The sequence below is a fragment of the Xiphophorus hellerii genome, chromosome 5, assembly GCF_003331165.1.
Source record: "Xiphophorus hellerii strain 12219 chromosome 5, Xiphophorus_hellerii-4.1, whole genome shotgun sequence".
Classification (NCBI taxonomy): Eukaryota; Metazoa; Chordata; class Actinopteri; order Cyprinodontiformes; family Poeciliidae; genus Xiphophorus; species Xiphophorus hellerii.
In genome coordinates this window covers 21,933,008-21,949,166 of record NC_045676.1, presented here as the reverse complement: position 1 = coordinate 21,949,166, position 16,159 = coordinate 21,933,008, and the positions used below count along the sequence as shown (strand labels likewise).

At 40.5% G+C, this 16,159-nt stretch overlaps 1 protein-coding gene across 2 annotated transcripts; it reads left to right on the top strand.

Annotated features, from left to right (window-relative positions):
- The first annotated feature begins 139 nt into the window (after window positions 1–139).
- On the top strand, window positions 140–2,489 carry LOC116719897 (keratin, type I cytoskeletal 13-like). Of its 2 annotated transcripts, none has more exons than XM_032562694.1 (8): window positions 140–525; window positions 657–739; window positions 898–1,054; window positions 1,408–1,569; window positions 1,649–1,774; window positions 1,887–2,107; window positions 2,229–2,245; window positions 2,351–2,489. In XM_032562694.1, the coding sequence occupies exons 1-8, from the start codon at window positions 175–177 to the stop codon at window positions 2,413–2,415; spliced, it is 1,182 nt and encodes a 393-aa protein (XP_032418585.1). In that variant the 5' UTR covers window positions 140–174; the 3' UTR covers window positions 2,416–2,489. The 2 variants fall into 2 exon arrangements, with proteins under 2 accessions (XP_032418585.1, XP_032418584.1); XM_032562693.1 differs by having other exon boundaries at window positions 2,223–2,245.
- The last annotated feature ends 13,670 nt before the right edge of the window (window positions 2,490–16,159 follow it).

Here is a 16,159-nt window from a genome sequence, read left to right as displayed (position 1 = left end):
GAAAACTTCACATAGCAAAGTGAATGGTATTATCTGTCAGCAGCATTCCTCCTTTCACCTGAAGCTCCAGGCCCTTCCCACTTTGCTGCTATATAACCAGGGAGTCCCGATGGTGTTTTGTACTGCAGATCATCTCCAGTTGTTCTTGCTGGTTCAGATCCAAAACTCTCCAAGATGTCTCTCTCTTCCAGATCCTTTGGCCAGAGGTCCACTGGTCAGAAGACCATGAGCGTCTACGGCGGAGCAGGAGGTTCTGGCACCCGCATCTCCATAGGCCAGATTGACTACTTGTCCCGTTCAGGAGCCATCAACACCAATAATCTCGATCTCCACGTTGATGCCAACGAGAAGGCCACGCTTCAGAATCTGAATGACCGTCTGGCCTCCTACCTGGAGAAGGTGCACAAACTGGAGAAGGAGAACGAACGGCTGGAAAAGCAGATCGCAGAGTGGTACACAAGCAAAACTGTGATCAGCCATGATTACAGTGCCTACATGGCCACCATCGAAGATCTGCAGAACAAGGTAAGAAGAAAACACCCAGAAGTGTGATCGGTTTTAGAAGTTTACAAGTTTTGGAGTATAACTCAATGTCAAATTGTAAAAACTAAAAGAAAGGTGTATTTTCCCCTGATGTTTCTCTTTTTTATCCTCAGATCCGAGAAGCCACCATGGTCAACTCAAGGATCTACTTGGAAATTGACAATTCAAAACTGGCTGCTGACGACTTTAAAATGAAGTGAGTGTTTTTTTCTGAGTGTTTTCTCCTTAGCAACTCTTGTAATATTTCACTCATTCATCATAACGTGAACCCATGCCTTACATAAAACATCTGCTTGTATCTGGGCCATGAAGCCTCTCTGACCTGTTCTGTCCTTCCTTCTGAAATTTTCTCAGATATGAGACCGAGCTCAGCATGAGGCAGGCTGTAGAGGCCGACATCGCTGGACTGAAGCGAGTTGTGGATGATCTCACTCTGTGCAAAATGGATCTGGAGAGTCAGCAGGAGACTCTGAAGGAGGAGCTCATCATGCTGAAGAGGAACCACGAGGAGGTAAAGCTGTAGAGAAAACCGAGAGCTGCAGGAAAAAACCCGTTTGTCTATACCAATTCTACACAGAACAATAAACTACTCTTCTGTGATTGATAAAACTGTGTTTCACATCAACTATTAGTAGCAGAAATTTACAGTAGATAGCAAAAGTGTAATCCCTTCTCTAGTTGCATGTAACAAATGAAGAAATCTTATCTTCGGTAGCAAATCAACAGCTCAGTAACTCTATGGATTTTCCACTGCTGCCACATTGTCTCTTTAAATTTCTGTGCATTGCTGTCGTCTCCTGTTAGCAGTTCTCTGTTATTTGTCCATCAGTGTAGGTGATAAACACCACGCTTATCCCCCTACAGGACTTGGCTCAGCTGAGGAAGCAGATGAGCGGCCAGGTTAACGTGGAGGTCGACGCTGGTTCTCAAGTTGACCTGAACCAGATCATGACGGAGATCAGGGAGCACTACGAGGCTCTTATTGCCAAGAACCGCAAGGATCTTGAGCAGTGGCACCAGAACAAGGTGAGACACAAAGCTGCAGTCCTTTCAGTCCAACAGAGCTTCACTGGACTCCAACAACATTTGATGTGATTCTGTCCAGATTACAGTGGTGGAGAAGGGTGTAGCAGAACAAACAACCAATCTTCAGACATCCCACACTGAGATTAAAGAACTGAAGAACACCCTGCAGAAATATCAGATTGAACTGCAGTCGCATCAGAGTATGGTAAGCCTCAACTTTTCCTTGTCACATTTTCACTCCATTCAGTTTACCTCCCCATGCAGTTGAACCAAACTATGAAAAAACTAAGCAAAAACCTTTTCTCCTTCCCCAACAGAAATCATCTCTAGAGGCAACTCTGCTAGAGACTCAGCAACGCTACGCTGCCCAGCTATCAGGTCTGCAGGATGTCGTCTCAGGCCTGGAAGCTCAGTTATCAAGTCTGAGCGAAAACATCAGAGAAAACGAACTGAAGTACGGCAATCTTCTGGACATCAAGACCCGTCTGGAGTTGGAGATTTCAGAGTACAGGAGGCTGCTTGATGGGGAGGACGTCAGGTGAGGGCCGGGCAAGATGCATGTACACTAATATTACAGATAAAAATAAAATAAAAAGAGTGAGTAAATGTAAAATTTAATTAATTGTTAATTGTTGTCTTTCCATTTTTTTAAGCTCCAGTTCAAGCTCAAAAAAAGGTAAGAAACATCTATTAGATTTCAACATGAATAAAGTATGAGAGTTTGTAAAAAAAAATAAATAAAATCAAGTAAAAATTAATCTTATTTCTCCACTTTTTTCAGTGATTACAAAGACCATCGTTATGGAGGAGACATTTGTGAATGGAGTCAAGGTTGAGTCCAAGTAAAAAGTAAAAAGAAATCAAAAGAATTTAATTAAAAGAAACAAGTCAGCAAAATTCAATAAAAATTCTGCAGTGAAGCTAAAGTTTTCTGTCATTTGTTATCTATTTATGTATCTATCAGTCCTCTGTACCCCCCTGTACTCTGTATTCCCTGCAGGCTTTTAGGGGTGGTGTGTGGTGCCTACAGTTATGAGAATTTTACTAATTCTTATCAGAGAAATGCACCAAAGCAATTGAGAAAAACCCCGTGACTTTCCTTAGTGTTTTGATCCAATTCTGCCCAACTCTGTAAAAAGTTTAAACTTGAAAATGAAAACTCTTCTGCTGCTGTGACAGTACAAGTAAAGTCAACCAGAAACTAGTTTTTGTTTTAACCCAGAAATTAAAGTTCATTGAGTTGATTTAACACATTTTCTAAATGTTTTCTTTTAAGCTCAGTTATTATGAATTGTGAGTTGCTTTAACTTAGCATCACAGCTCTGTTCAAAAGAGCACTGATGCTCTTTTGAACATCAAAAAAGCACGGTTAATTTATGACTCATCATCAAAAATCAACCACAAACTTAGTGAGTAGTCGGGGCGTGCCGTGGTGGCGTAGCGGTTAGCGTGACCCGTATTTGGAGGCCTTGAGTCCTCGTCGCGGGTTCGACTCCCGGACCCGACGACATTTGCCGCATGTCTTCCCCCCTCTCGTTCCCCGTTTCCTGTCAGCCCACTGTCATTTAAGGGACACTAGAGCCCACAAAAATACCCCCTGGAGGGGTAAAAAAAACAAAATAAAAAAAAACTTAGTGAGTAGTTCTGTGAGCTCAAACCACCACCACCTACAGATGTGGTTCAGACAAGAATTTTTGTTATCGTACTGTGAAGAGATTTGTGGCTGATTCAGAACAAAGATGGGTCCATTTCATTCATCGGATTAAGAGAGCAGCTGTTAAAATGCCCTTACAAAGCAGCAAACAGGTATTTGAAGCTGCTGGAGCCTCTGGAACCTCAAGGTGGAGGATCCTCCAGAGGCTTGTGGTGCATCAACCTACTATTGGGCCCCTAACCAGAGCTCACAAGCAGAAACGGTCTCAGTGGGCCCAGCCGTACATGAAGATTAATTTTCAAACAGACTTGTTCACTGATGACTGCTGTGCAACCCTGGATGATCCAGATGGACGCAGTAGTGGATTGGTGGTGGATGGCCACCACGTCCCAACACGGCTGTGACGTCAGCAAGGAGGTGGTGGAGTCATGCTTTGGGCTGAAATCATGGGGAGAGAATCATTGGTCGGCCCCTTCAGAGTCCCTGAAGGTGTGAAAATGACCTCATCAAAGTATATGGACTTTCTGACTGATCAATTTCTTTCATGGTTCAAAAAGAAGAGCCGTACCTTCAGTAGCAAAACCATCCTCATGCATGACAATGCACCATCTCATGCTGCAAGGAATACCACTGTGTCATTGGCTGCTATGGGCATAAAATGGGAGAAACTCATGGTGTGGTCACCATCCTCCTCTGACCTCAACCCTATTGAGAACCTTTGGAGTTTCCTCAAGCAGAAGATCTGAATGCAGTTCATATCAAAACAGCAGCTCTGGGAAGGTTTTCTGACATCCTGCAAAGAAATTCTAGCAGAAACTATCCACAAACTCACAAGTTCAGTGGATCAAGAATTGTGCTGTGATATCAAAGAAGGTCCTATGTTAACATGTAACTCAGTCTGTTAAAATGTTTTTGATTGAAATAGCTTTTGATTTTAGTACGTGACCACATATTGCTGCACATTCAAAGAATGACCATTTGCAGTTCTTTATAATCCATAAAATGTTTAGAAAATCTGCTCTGCGTAATAATTTGGAACAGAGCATTTTGAGTTTTTTATTTTTGAAAAAAAATACTGTTCTCATGGGGAGCTTTGTTCAGTAAAATTTGATTTATACTGTAACAGTTCATGACTTGAAAATTATACTGACCATCATTTGCATTGACCATTTAGGAAAATCTGAAAAAAATATGACTTGCATAATAATTTGGAACATGGTGTATAATGATATCTATAACTCTAGGTCTATACCTCTAGATCTAAAAATCTAGATCTATAACGCTAGATCGTTCCTCCTTAGGTCCAAAGATAACTCTGAGCACTTCCTGTTGAGTCATCCTACAGCAGGTGTGTCAAACTCCAGTCCTTAAGGGCCGCTGTCCTGCAGTTTTTAGATGTGCCACAGGTATAAAACACTGGAATGAAATGGCTTAATTACCTCCTTGTGTAGATCAGTTCTCCAGAGCCTTAATGACCTAATTATTCTGTTCAGGTGGTGCAGCAGAGGCACATCTAAAAGTTTCAGGGCAGTGGCCCTCCAGGCCTGGAGTTTGACACCTGTGTCCTACAGAAAGTCTCACACTCAGGTCTGATGTTCTGGCTGCATGTCGTCATAAAGTGAGGAGGTTCTGCAGGTTCTGGAGGTTCTGGACTCACCGAGCAGCGCTGGGTCAGACAGCGACCTCATGGTTTCAGTCTGGCCTCATGTTTTCAGAGCGACAGCTTTAGCCTCACCACTTTCTGTTGAGCAGAACACTCTACACAGGACTTAGGTGAAATCCTAACACTGACATCTGCCAGAGTTAACATGGACAGTGTCTGTGACTGACTCTCACGTTTCTACGCTTTTGGTTTGTCTTGTTTCCTTTAAACAAAGAAAAACTGAAGCAGCATTAGAACCTGATGCTGCTTCAGTCTGAGAGGAGAATCATATCAGGCGCCGCCTCACTTCCTGCTTCTCACTTCTCCGTTTTGCTTCTCACTTTGACCAGACCAAAGTATCATCATCATCATTATCATCATCATCATCATCATCAGTTCAAACCTGCTGGAAATGAAGACAGGAAGCAGTTCTGCTTCAACAGGAAGTACTTTATTGTGGCGTTGAGACGGTGAATTATTGATGGGTTAATTTGGAGTTCTGGTTCTGATCCAATGGACCGAGCCGTTACAGAACCCAGAACATTGTTACAGAATAAAGCAGCAGAAACTTGTTCTCTCACTGCTGAGGGATTCTGGGTAATAAAACGCCAGGATGTGAAGACATCAGCAGTGCTGCTCCTGAGATCTGGAGGGGTCATCAGCCCATAAAGGTCAGAGGTTATGCACTGTGGTGACATCATCAATGAAGTTCTCATAGTCCTCATCAGATCCCAGATCCGGATCAGCAGGCATGGAGGCGGTCACAGTGATGGTTGGATCAAAACCTGCAGGTAGTAGTTTAGTTTAGAATTATATTAGCCTAGCTTTGCTTAGCTTAGTTTAGCTTAGTTTAGTTTAGTTTAGAATTAGTTTAGCTTAGGTTAGCTTAGCTTAGCTTAGTTTAGTCTAGATTAGTTTAGTTTAGTTTAGATTAGTTTAGCGTAGTTTAGTTTAGCTTAGCTCAGTTTATCTTAGATTAGTTTAACTTAGATTAGTTTAGTTTAGCTTAGCTCAGTTTATCTTAGTTTAGTTTAGCTTAAATCAGTTTAACTTAGTTTAGTTTAGCTTAAATCAGTTTAACTTAGTTTAGTTTAGATTAGTTTAGCTTAGCTCAGTTTATCTTAGCTTAGTTTAGCTTAGATCAGTTTAACTTAGCTTAGTTTAGTTGATCTTAGTTTAGTTTAGCTCAGTTTATCTTAACTTAGTTTAGCTTAGATCAGTTTAACTTAGCTTAGTTTATCTTATCTTAGATTAGTTTAGTTTATCTTAGCTTAGTTTAGCTTAGATCAGTTTAACTTAGCTTAGTTTATCTTATCTTAGATTAGTTTAGTTTATCTTAACTTAGTTTAGCTTAGATCAGTTTAACTTAGCTTAGTTTAGTTTATCTTAGCTTAGTTTAGTTTATTTTAGCTTAGACTAGATTTAGGATTATGGTAAGAGTTAGGCTGTAGAAATTAATGGAAGTTTATGTGAAATCCCCACAAGTGATGAAAACACGACTGTGTGTGTGCATGTGGGGGTGCGTGTGGGTGTGTGTGCATGTTAATGTGCAACTCTATAACCATGACTAAGTAGGGCCTGCACCTTGGTTCAAGCCCAGGTTCCCACACCCTCCTAAATCCTGCCCTGGTTACAGTTGAGGAGAGAGAGAGAGAATGGCATCGGGGGCGAGGGAGAGTAAACAAGCAGGAACTGGGACAAAAAATCTAGCAAATAGAGAACGACATGAGGAATAAATAATGGATGTAATGGAACTAGGCCAACTCAGATCGAAAAAAGCAGATTGATTCAAAATAACTAAGAACTCAGAACAAGTGAACAGAATATGGACCCAGAAAAACCCAGAAAAACCCAAGATCCGGACAGAGCCAGACCGACATCAGCAGCTTCTGGCAGCTGATTTAGCTCTGAACAAGGTTGAAGCTATTGGATCAGAACTGGATCATGTTTTGGACCGCTCCCTGTCCGCATGTTGAGGTTCTGCTGCTAACCTGAGTTCAGTCAGGTTCTCACCTGGCATCATGTTTTTGAGGAGAGCCAACATCCTGAAGGTGGAAAGGGAGAACGGGATGATGATCAGCAGCTGGACCAGAGTCCGGCTTGGAGAAAACGAAGCGACGCAGTGACCCACTGGATCAGAACCAAACAGTGACCAACTGAATCAGAACCAAACAGTGACCAACTGGATCAGAACAAGTAATATGGCAAGCCGTTTTAACATAAATTCGGTTTCGTCTGACTATCCGTGATTACATTCTAGATATCTAAAAATGCATCTTGACTAGACAAAACTACATTTTGACTATCCGGAATGGTAATTTAAGATATCTGCATTTACATTCTGACTAGTAAGAATAATAATTCAAGATATCTTCAATTACATTTTGACGAGTCAAAATGTAATTGAAGATATCTCAAATTACGACACTAGATCAGTCATTTGACGAGACACATCCGTAATTACAATTTAAGATATCTTGAACTTAATTATGACTAGTCAAAATTACAATTTTAGATATCAGAATTAAGTATTGCGTGGAAGGCCCTTTGTGCTGTCCAAACAGTTGCCTGCGGAATTTTATGTTTCCTGCACAAAATTGTCAGTAAATGCCACAACGTAGAAAGAGCTCGGCAATGTTGGATATGCGTAGATAGCAAAACTTCATCAACTGTAAGACTGCTTCTCAAATCTGCAAAGAATTTCCTGTTTATTCATTTCCGACAAACCGAATGCACTTAAAAACAGCTTTTAAAAGCTAAAATTGCTATTGTCAAAGCATTTTCAACATGAAAGTTGTGCATTTTCAAACATCTTTTTTTGATTTTTTTCTGTTTTTCATTGTTTTATTAAACTTTGAAATTGCCACGTAAGTCAGGGACGTTTTGACTATACAGAATACATATTCAAGATATCAGTAATGTCATTCTGACTAGTCAGAATGTTAATTTAAGATATCTTAAATAGAAAAGCTGTGTAATTCTCTAATTCATTTAGAGATATCTTAAAAGAAATTTTGACTAGTCAAAGTTACAATTCAAGATATCTCTAATTTAGTTTTGTCAAATCATTATTTGCTTTTAAGATATCTATAATTTAGTTTTCACTAGTCAAAACTACATTTCTCCCATCCAATAAATAAATTTACGATATCTTGAATTATGTTGTCATTCGAGATATCTTTAGTTAGAATTGTGACTAGTCAAAACTAAAATTGAGATTTCTTGAATTTACTTTATGACTATTCATAATTTAATTGTAGATATCTGAAATGTGTATTTCAGATAGTCAATAATTCATTGTAGATATCTTGAATTGAAGTCTCCATACAACTCAATGGTAAATCTGACGTCATTTCGACTAGTTAGAATGTAATTAAAGATATCTCAAATAGGTATTTTGTCAAGTCAAAATATAATTAGAGATATCTTAAATTGCTAAAACGTCTAGTCATAAAACAATTTGAAATATCTGGAATGTAAGGGCGGCAAAACCGAATTTATGTTAAAACGGCTTGCCATACAAGTAAAGGTTTCAGCCGAGTCGCTGAAGAACCAGAGAACCAAAGACTGACCTGTGAACCCAACTCCATGGATCAGAACCAGCAGAATTCCCAGACCTGAAAAAGGAGGAGATAGGGGTGTTACTGCAGGTAGAACCAGGTCCAGAACCAGCAGCTTGTAAAGGGTTTGAGAAGTTCAGGACTCACCGAGCAGCACAGAGTCGAGCTTAATCATATCTGAACCCAGATCAGTCTGAGCTTCACCACTTCCCTCTGACCAGAACCAGAATTAGACTGCAGCAGGAAGTTGCTGAGATGAAGGTGTGAAAAAACAAAACATTCTCTAATCATTCAGATGTTTCATTCTCTGTTAGAGAGATACATAGGCACCCTTATGACAAAATTTAATTGGTGGACTGATTTATGACCCTAATCATTAATTACTTTTAATTTCCGGCCCCCCTAAAACAAACATTTCATCCCCCAAAATAAACGTTCTTTAGACATCTGTTAATCCCATCATTGTGACACTTTGTTTTGGTAAACTCCTTCTGACCTCTGAGTTTTAAGAGTAATTAACAATTAAAGTATGAAAAAACAATAAGTGTTAGATAATCAAGAATAACATATAGTACCTATCCATCCATTCATTCATTCATTCATTCATTCATCCATCCATCCATCCATCCATCCATCCATTTTCTTCCGCTTTATCCGGGGTCGGGTCACGGGGGTAGCAGCTTCAGAAGGGAGGCCCAGACTTCCCTCTCCCCGGCCACTTCTTCCAGCTCCTCCGGGGGAATCCCAAGGCGTTCCCAGGCCAGCTGAGAAACATAGTCCCTCTAGCGTGTCCTGGGTCTTCCCCGGTTCCTCCTCCAGGTGGGACGTGCCCGGAACACCTCACCAGGGAGGCGTCCAGGAGGCATCCTGACTAGATGCCCGAGCCACCTCAACTGGCTCCTCTCGATGTGAAGGAGCAGCGGCTCTAATCTGAGTCCCTCACCGGAAACGAGCCCGACATACTGCCGGCAATGCGGACCAGACTCTGACACCAGTCATACAGGGACCTGACAGCCCGTATCAGAGGGCCCGGTAGCCCATACTCCCAGAGGACCCCCCACAGGGCTCCCAGAGGGACACGGTTGAACGCCTTCTCCAAGTCCACAAAACACATGTAGACCAGTTGGGCGAACTCCCATGCACCCTCCAGGACCCTGCTGAGGGTGTAGAGCTGGTCCAGTGTTCCACGACCAGGACGAAAACCACACTGCTCTTCCTGAATCCGAGGTTCAACTATTCGATGGACCCTCCTCTCCAATACCCCTGAATAGACCTTGCCAGGAAGGCTTAAGAGTGTGACCCCCCTATAATTGGAGCACACCCTCCGGTCCCCCTTTTTGAACAGGGGGACCACCACCCCAGTCTGCCAATCCAGGGGAACTGCCCCCGGTAATACTTTACCTAGAGAAGTTTAAATAGACTCAGATGTTGTAATTACCTCTGGTTTTAAACAGAATGTCTTCCTGATACACAGGGGGGAGAGGACTGACCCCTGCCCTGCTCAACATGCCATCTGTGTGAAGGGGTAAAAGCCCCTCACAGTTCTTAGCTAAGTTTGTAGCTTTCGGTGTATTTCTAAATCGGCTCCTTAGTTGCATCTTTTGCATCTTTCAGGCACCCCCACGTGGGGGTGGTAAAACAACTAACATAACTACTTCACTAAATGAGAATAGCACAAAGTCTTTATTATTTAGTATTATTAATCCAAATTTCATAGAAGGGCGTAGTGCTCACTGAGCATTGGGACCGGTCTTGTGCGAAATTCTGTTCCCCTGTGAAAATTTGTTCCCCCTGTGTCGGGAGCCAGAGAGGCATGAGCTTCTGATCTATTTGTCGGTAAAACAACTCATATAATTATGTCAAGGTTGTAACATTCAGTTTAGTCGGCTGCTAACAAAATTCTAAAATAAATAAATAAACAAGGTCTTGTGTGGAGGTCTTCTTACACTGTTCTGTGTTGTTTTTTAATGGCCAAGAGAATCGGTCTTTTTCCTACTTTTGTCACTTAAGCCTGAAAAAAAAAGTCAGTAACCAAAGACATTTTTCCAACACATTGTGTGTATTTATAATTTTTCATTTCTAATATAAGAGAGGAGAGAAGCTGGCTGATAACAGGGCTCGAAGATTAGACTTCCTGACAGGCCCAGCGGCATGGGCGTGCATTGGGGGGCATTGAGGGGCATTGCCCGCCCACGGAATCAGCCGTACCCCCCCTGGACTTTTTTGGAAAGAAGGTACTTATATGAGTAGTTTTACTGCACTGTACCTTTTTCTTTTACTTGAGTAATATTATTATTGCTATGTATTCATTTTGCTCCCCCAAAATTAGCTGATGCCCCCTCTGTTAAACTCATCTGGAGATGGGGCTGCTTCCTGAAAGGATCAGAGTGAAGGCTTTTTGGTTCTACAGATTACTGGATAAAAGAAATTTCTAGTTGCTAATTTTTGGTGGCTCAAACATACTATCAACAGCCATTGAGAATTTGGAAACAGTTGCTCTTTATTTGCCAAAGTTATGAGGGGAAGAAGAGTTCTTACGCGTACAGGCTGCGTGCGGCGGGTCAGCGTCGGCCCCATCGTAACCCTGGAGACAAGGGCAGTAGGTAGAAACTCTGATACATACTAACCAACATTGTGAATTATTGTGATCAGCTAATGTATCACTAGATGGCGTACTTTAGCTAAATAAAACCCTCCAGAACTCCCTTTGTAAGTATGATTGAGGCTATATGAGAGCCTGTTGCATTTGTAGAGTTCTGTGCACTTTTAATGCAGAAACTATAAACACCCTTTTTTAGTTTTGCACACAGGTTCTTTGTACATTTAACACAAACTTGTGCAATAGATGCTGAGCTCCAACAAACGAGATTCTTGAAGAAATAAAAAGATTTAAACACAGAAGGCAGCCTTTCTGTGGATGCTATGGTCAGACCCAAAAAGAGAGACGTCTAAGTAGCAAGCCTCAGAGGCATGAAGATTTCTTTTGCTGTTTTGACCAAATGAAGTTTGGGAATGGACCGACGTATGTCAACATGGTTTTATTTACTCGTGCTACAGTGCGTGGAAGAATATAAAGTGTGTCAATATGCAAAGGCGGTAATTTGTTGAGAGTGAATGTTTAACTTTACAGAAACTGGCTTAGAGGGAGCACACAAGTGGGATCCAGCTATCCTTCAAGCTCATAATAACCTCTTCCCCTCCCAGGTCGCAGCACATTTTAGTGTGTGTGTCGAGTCAGTAATTCAGTGCAGGATATTTGTTTGAAATGTTGCACCCTGGGAAGGTGCCGCTCAGCGCAGAGTGAGTAGTTGAGCAGGACGTGATAATGTCTGTGGAGGGGTGTGGTGTATTCACAGGAGGCTCTGAAGGATCGTGTTGCTACAAATAGGTTCACATCTGTGAGTCAGAGTTTCTACTTTGGTGTGTTTGTCCATCCGTTGGTATGATTTTTGTGGGAGGGTTTTTCATGAAGGAAGGCCATTAAACATAAATCTGCTCAAATGGCCCCACAGGATGAATGTGGTGCTTAGCTAAAAGTCAAACATTGAAACTGATTGACAGGAAACTCAGAGATGTTTCCCACACTGCAGGTGTGGTCAAATACCCCAGGTGACAGAGGTCAGGCCTGGTTTGCTGCTTCTTACCGAAGGTGAAGAGGGTCCTCAAAAAACGCTCAGAGCACAAGTTACAAAGAGCTGTTCAGTAAATATGACTCGAAAAGAAGAAATACAAGATGTAAAAACATTAATAAACTAATTTTACTTACCCGGTGTGTTGAGGGTAAAACTAAATGCTAATGTATTTGTAGCTGCATTATGATAACATCCTAATAACTGATAAAATGCAAAGACTATCAAGTTTTACTAGAACATTTTACAGTAAAGTTTAGCATGAAACTGCACTGAGTTTACTGGGGATCTAAGTAGGGTGTAGTTGGTTGTTAAGACACCTTGATTAAGGTAAGATTTATAAAGTAAGATCTTTATGGCAGCCAGAGATTTCTTGGGGTTTTGTAATGTCTGACTCACAAAACAACTAGATCTGCTCAGAAATACCAACATTTCCAACATGAGGCCACTGCAAAATCCAACAACTGCAGGTTGAGTCGTTGCTTTTGATTCGCCCCATCAAGCATGTTGAGCTCAATTAAAAATTATTATGAGTTGGGTGTGTGGTTTGTGGCGTCAGAAACAACCCAGTGGGAACCCATAAAGACCAACAGATGAGAAGCTAGCAATGTCTCAGTACTTAGAGCTCTGGGCACAAGATTAAACCCATGTTGTGAATTAAACAAAAAAGATGAGATCTGCTAAACAAACCCCAAGAAGTAATATTACTCTTAGTAAACTATCGAGTCTCAAGTTTTTGGCATTCTTTAGCTGTTAGTCACTGACTCTATACATTGGTCAACACACACAGGTACACGCATATATTCTTCAATGTGTGTAAGGTCAGTCGCCTATAAGGCAGCTGAAACTTTAACTTGTTGGAGTTTGGCTGCTCCATTAAACAGTTCTTCAATCAAAGCCTGGTGTCTCCTGGTTGTTTCGAAAGTGTCTCAAAGACTCATCATTAGTCTGACTTTGTGCACACTACTCATCTCTTCTCATCTGTCCAATGAAAGCAATAAATGTTCCTTCCTATCTGAATGTAAAGTTTCTAAGATATTTTCTCGGTGCATGGTGACCTTCACTCACTGTTTAGCCTGCCTGTTGGTTGTTCTTGACTCCCTTTGACTCTTTTGATGTATCTCCAATTCAGACAGTTTCTCCAGAAATGTATTTTCAAACACTGGATGAACAATATAAATCATTAGCTAGAGGAACTTTATTAAGGTGGCTACGACCGCTACTATAAAAGCAACATATCCAGCAAAACCAGTTTTGAAACCTACCGAATCCACACACAACAATGTTTATCTCCCTAAATGTTTGCCAAATGGTAAATATAAACCCAATCAATCCCACAACTTTGAAGCAACAAATCATGAGAGTTTTTAGCTTTCCTTCCTGAAGCAGCTAGCTATATTGCAGTGCTAACACTAGCTTGAACAAAAACCAGACAAAAAGAAGTGAAAACCAGGCTTCAGCTGAAATATTTCATCTCCTGTTAGCCATTCTAATGGTTAACAGGAGACCATTATATAGAATGGCTAATGAACAAAAATCTGCTGCTCCTTGTGTAAACTAACTATGTGGTTATGTTGTTCTGACTGTAAACCACCAGAAGTGGCAGCTGACTGTGAAAAATCAATTCAACACTGGGTCAATGTTCATCTAAGCTTCTTTTCCTTTGCCTTTATGACAATGTATTAATTACATTTTATATAAGAGTTGAGAAATTTGAGCCCTTCGGATTGAGTTTACCTGGAAAGTTGGTGAAATCAAAGCTAAGAGCAGAAACAGATCTAGTTCAGGAGAACAGGGCAGTAACTGTTTTACATTCATTCAACATGGATAAAATAGCAAATAGCCATAACCAAAGAAGAGAACAAAAAAAATGTAAATGTTAGTTGGTCTATGATAACAAAACTAATGGGAATCGTGCCACCAACAATGAGCTGCTTTTGTTGGCAACATATGTGCAAGAAGCCGTAACAGACCTCAAAGCCAGAACTAAGTGCTCTGACACAACGTACGACAAATTAGGCAACAACTCGATTGTGAAAGACAGTCCACTGTTTTTTTTCCCACCGCAAGATGAAACTGATGGCAGTTTAACACCACGTGCATTTGGGCTACGTTTATGCTCAGGTGCAAGAATCCAGACTGTCAGGAAGTCAAAGACAATAGAAGAGATTCATTCAGAAGTAGTGACACATGTAATACTACTCATTACTGTAAACAAATACAGGAATATTTTGATGTATCCATGGGAACTATTGATTTTTTTGTAGCCTGGAGACCACTGTAGCAGTACAGACTGGAATAATGTCATTATTAAAGCACAGTGAAGCCACTTTAGATGTTCTAATTTACTCTTTTAAGTAATTTTAAAATCTAACTCTAGTCTGATTGCCTGTATATATTTTTTTCCTATGAGATGTCGTTAGTTGACTGTTCTGGTTTTATTTGTATTCCTTAATGATTTAACCTGAGGGTATTTTCACCCTTATTTATTTTATAAATAAAAATCCCTCTCACATCCCGTTTCAATGTACATCTTATACCACTGAAACCAGAAACATGGCTGATGCCGTGGGAAGTGAGCCCTGCAGAACTTCAGATGTTGTTCTGGGATGTGGAGGTCAGGGAAGGGGGTCTGATATGTCTGCAGTATGGCCGTTTTCCTATGTCTACTTCCTGCAGGACAAAGAACCACGCCACAATGCTGAATTCGTCTTCAACTGGTTTCCTGAACATGACAATCACTGGTCCCCACTGGCAGCTACTGGTCTCCACAGTCACCAGAACAGTGTTGAATCTGTGCCACAATAATTTAAGGTAGCTCTGAAGGCTGAAGGGAGATTGACCAGGTAATTGCAAGATGGACCAAATAAGCTGCCCAGGAAGAGTAGATTATTTTAGTTTAAGGAGGTTAACTTGTGTAGGGATCTGCAACATGTGGCTCTGGAGCCGCCAGTGGCTCTTTGGACCTTCTACAAAGGTTCTTGGTAACTTTGAATTAAAGTGATGATGAAACTAATGCTTTTAAACATAAATAATTAAACTTATGTTTAAGTTTAATCTGTAACGATGTACAGATTGTTTTTTGTACATTGAATAACTGGATTGAACTTTCACAATGATGCTAAAAGTACCGGTAATTTTTTTTTTTAGATGTTAATTTCTTTTTTGAAAGCTGGAAACTACAAATATTTTTTTCCACAATATTAACATCCTTAACAAAAAAATGCATCCATCTTCTTTTTGCAAAGGTTTTCTGTTTTTATTATTTTTATTTAAAATCTCAAAATAGAAATAAGGTGGCAGTTCCTTAGCTATCAGAAATGTAAGTTGTCTTTTCTCAAAAGTTTACGTAAAATTTTCTGACTTTAAACTTTATTTAGCACAAAAGGCATAAATGGCTCTTTTTACTGGAAAAGTTTTAGACTCCTGAACAAGAGAAATAGGACAGCAGAGCTTCCTTCGTGTATCGCATCGACCTCACGGCTCGACTCTGAGTCTTACGAGTTAACAGAAACTTTCCCTACACACCTTAAAGCGTGAATGGACGAGTTAACTCTCATTGTCCTCAATAATCTCCATGATACAATCAGAAGTCTGCTTCATAGTGCCACCCTCCTGCACTCAGTCATTAATCACAATTTACTTCCTTTTCAACTGTTCGTGTATAAAAGAAAGTTTTTCTTTCTCCACACAATGATAGTTACAGCACCGTGAACTGCAATTAAGGTTAATTTACACCATTATGTCATTCACATGATAAACCTTGCACTATGAAAATTGGTCCTCCTGGTTTTACTTTCTCCATCTTTTCAGATTAAATAACTTTTTATAAAATACATCTCATCTATTGCATCTCTAGAGCAGGACATTAATCTCAGAGAGCAAATGTTGAAACATGACAGCATTTTATTCAACATCCTGAATAAGATTTTATTCAGGATGGAGCAAAAGCTTAATATGATTTATTAAACTGTCACCACTGTTTATTTAACGTTAGGGCCATAATCCACAGACATTTCTACTGAGATAGACAAGGAAAGAGTCCAAATCTCTGAAAATGTTTGCAGTGATAGTGGAGAGTTGGTGTGGGTGTCTTCTGTGGCTG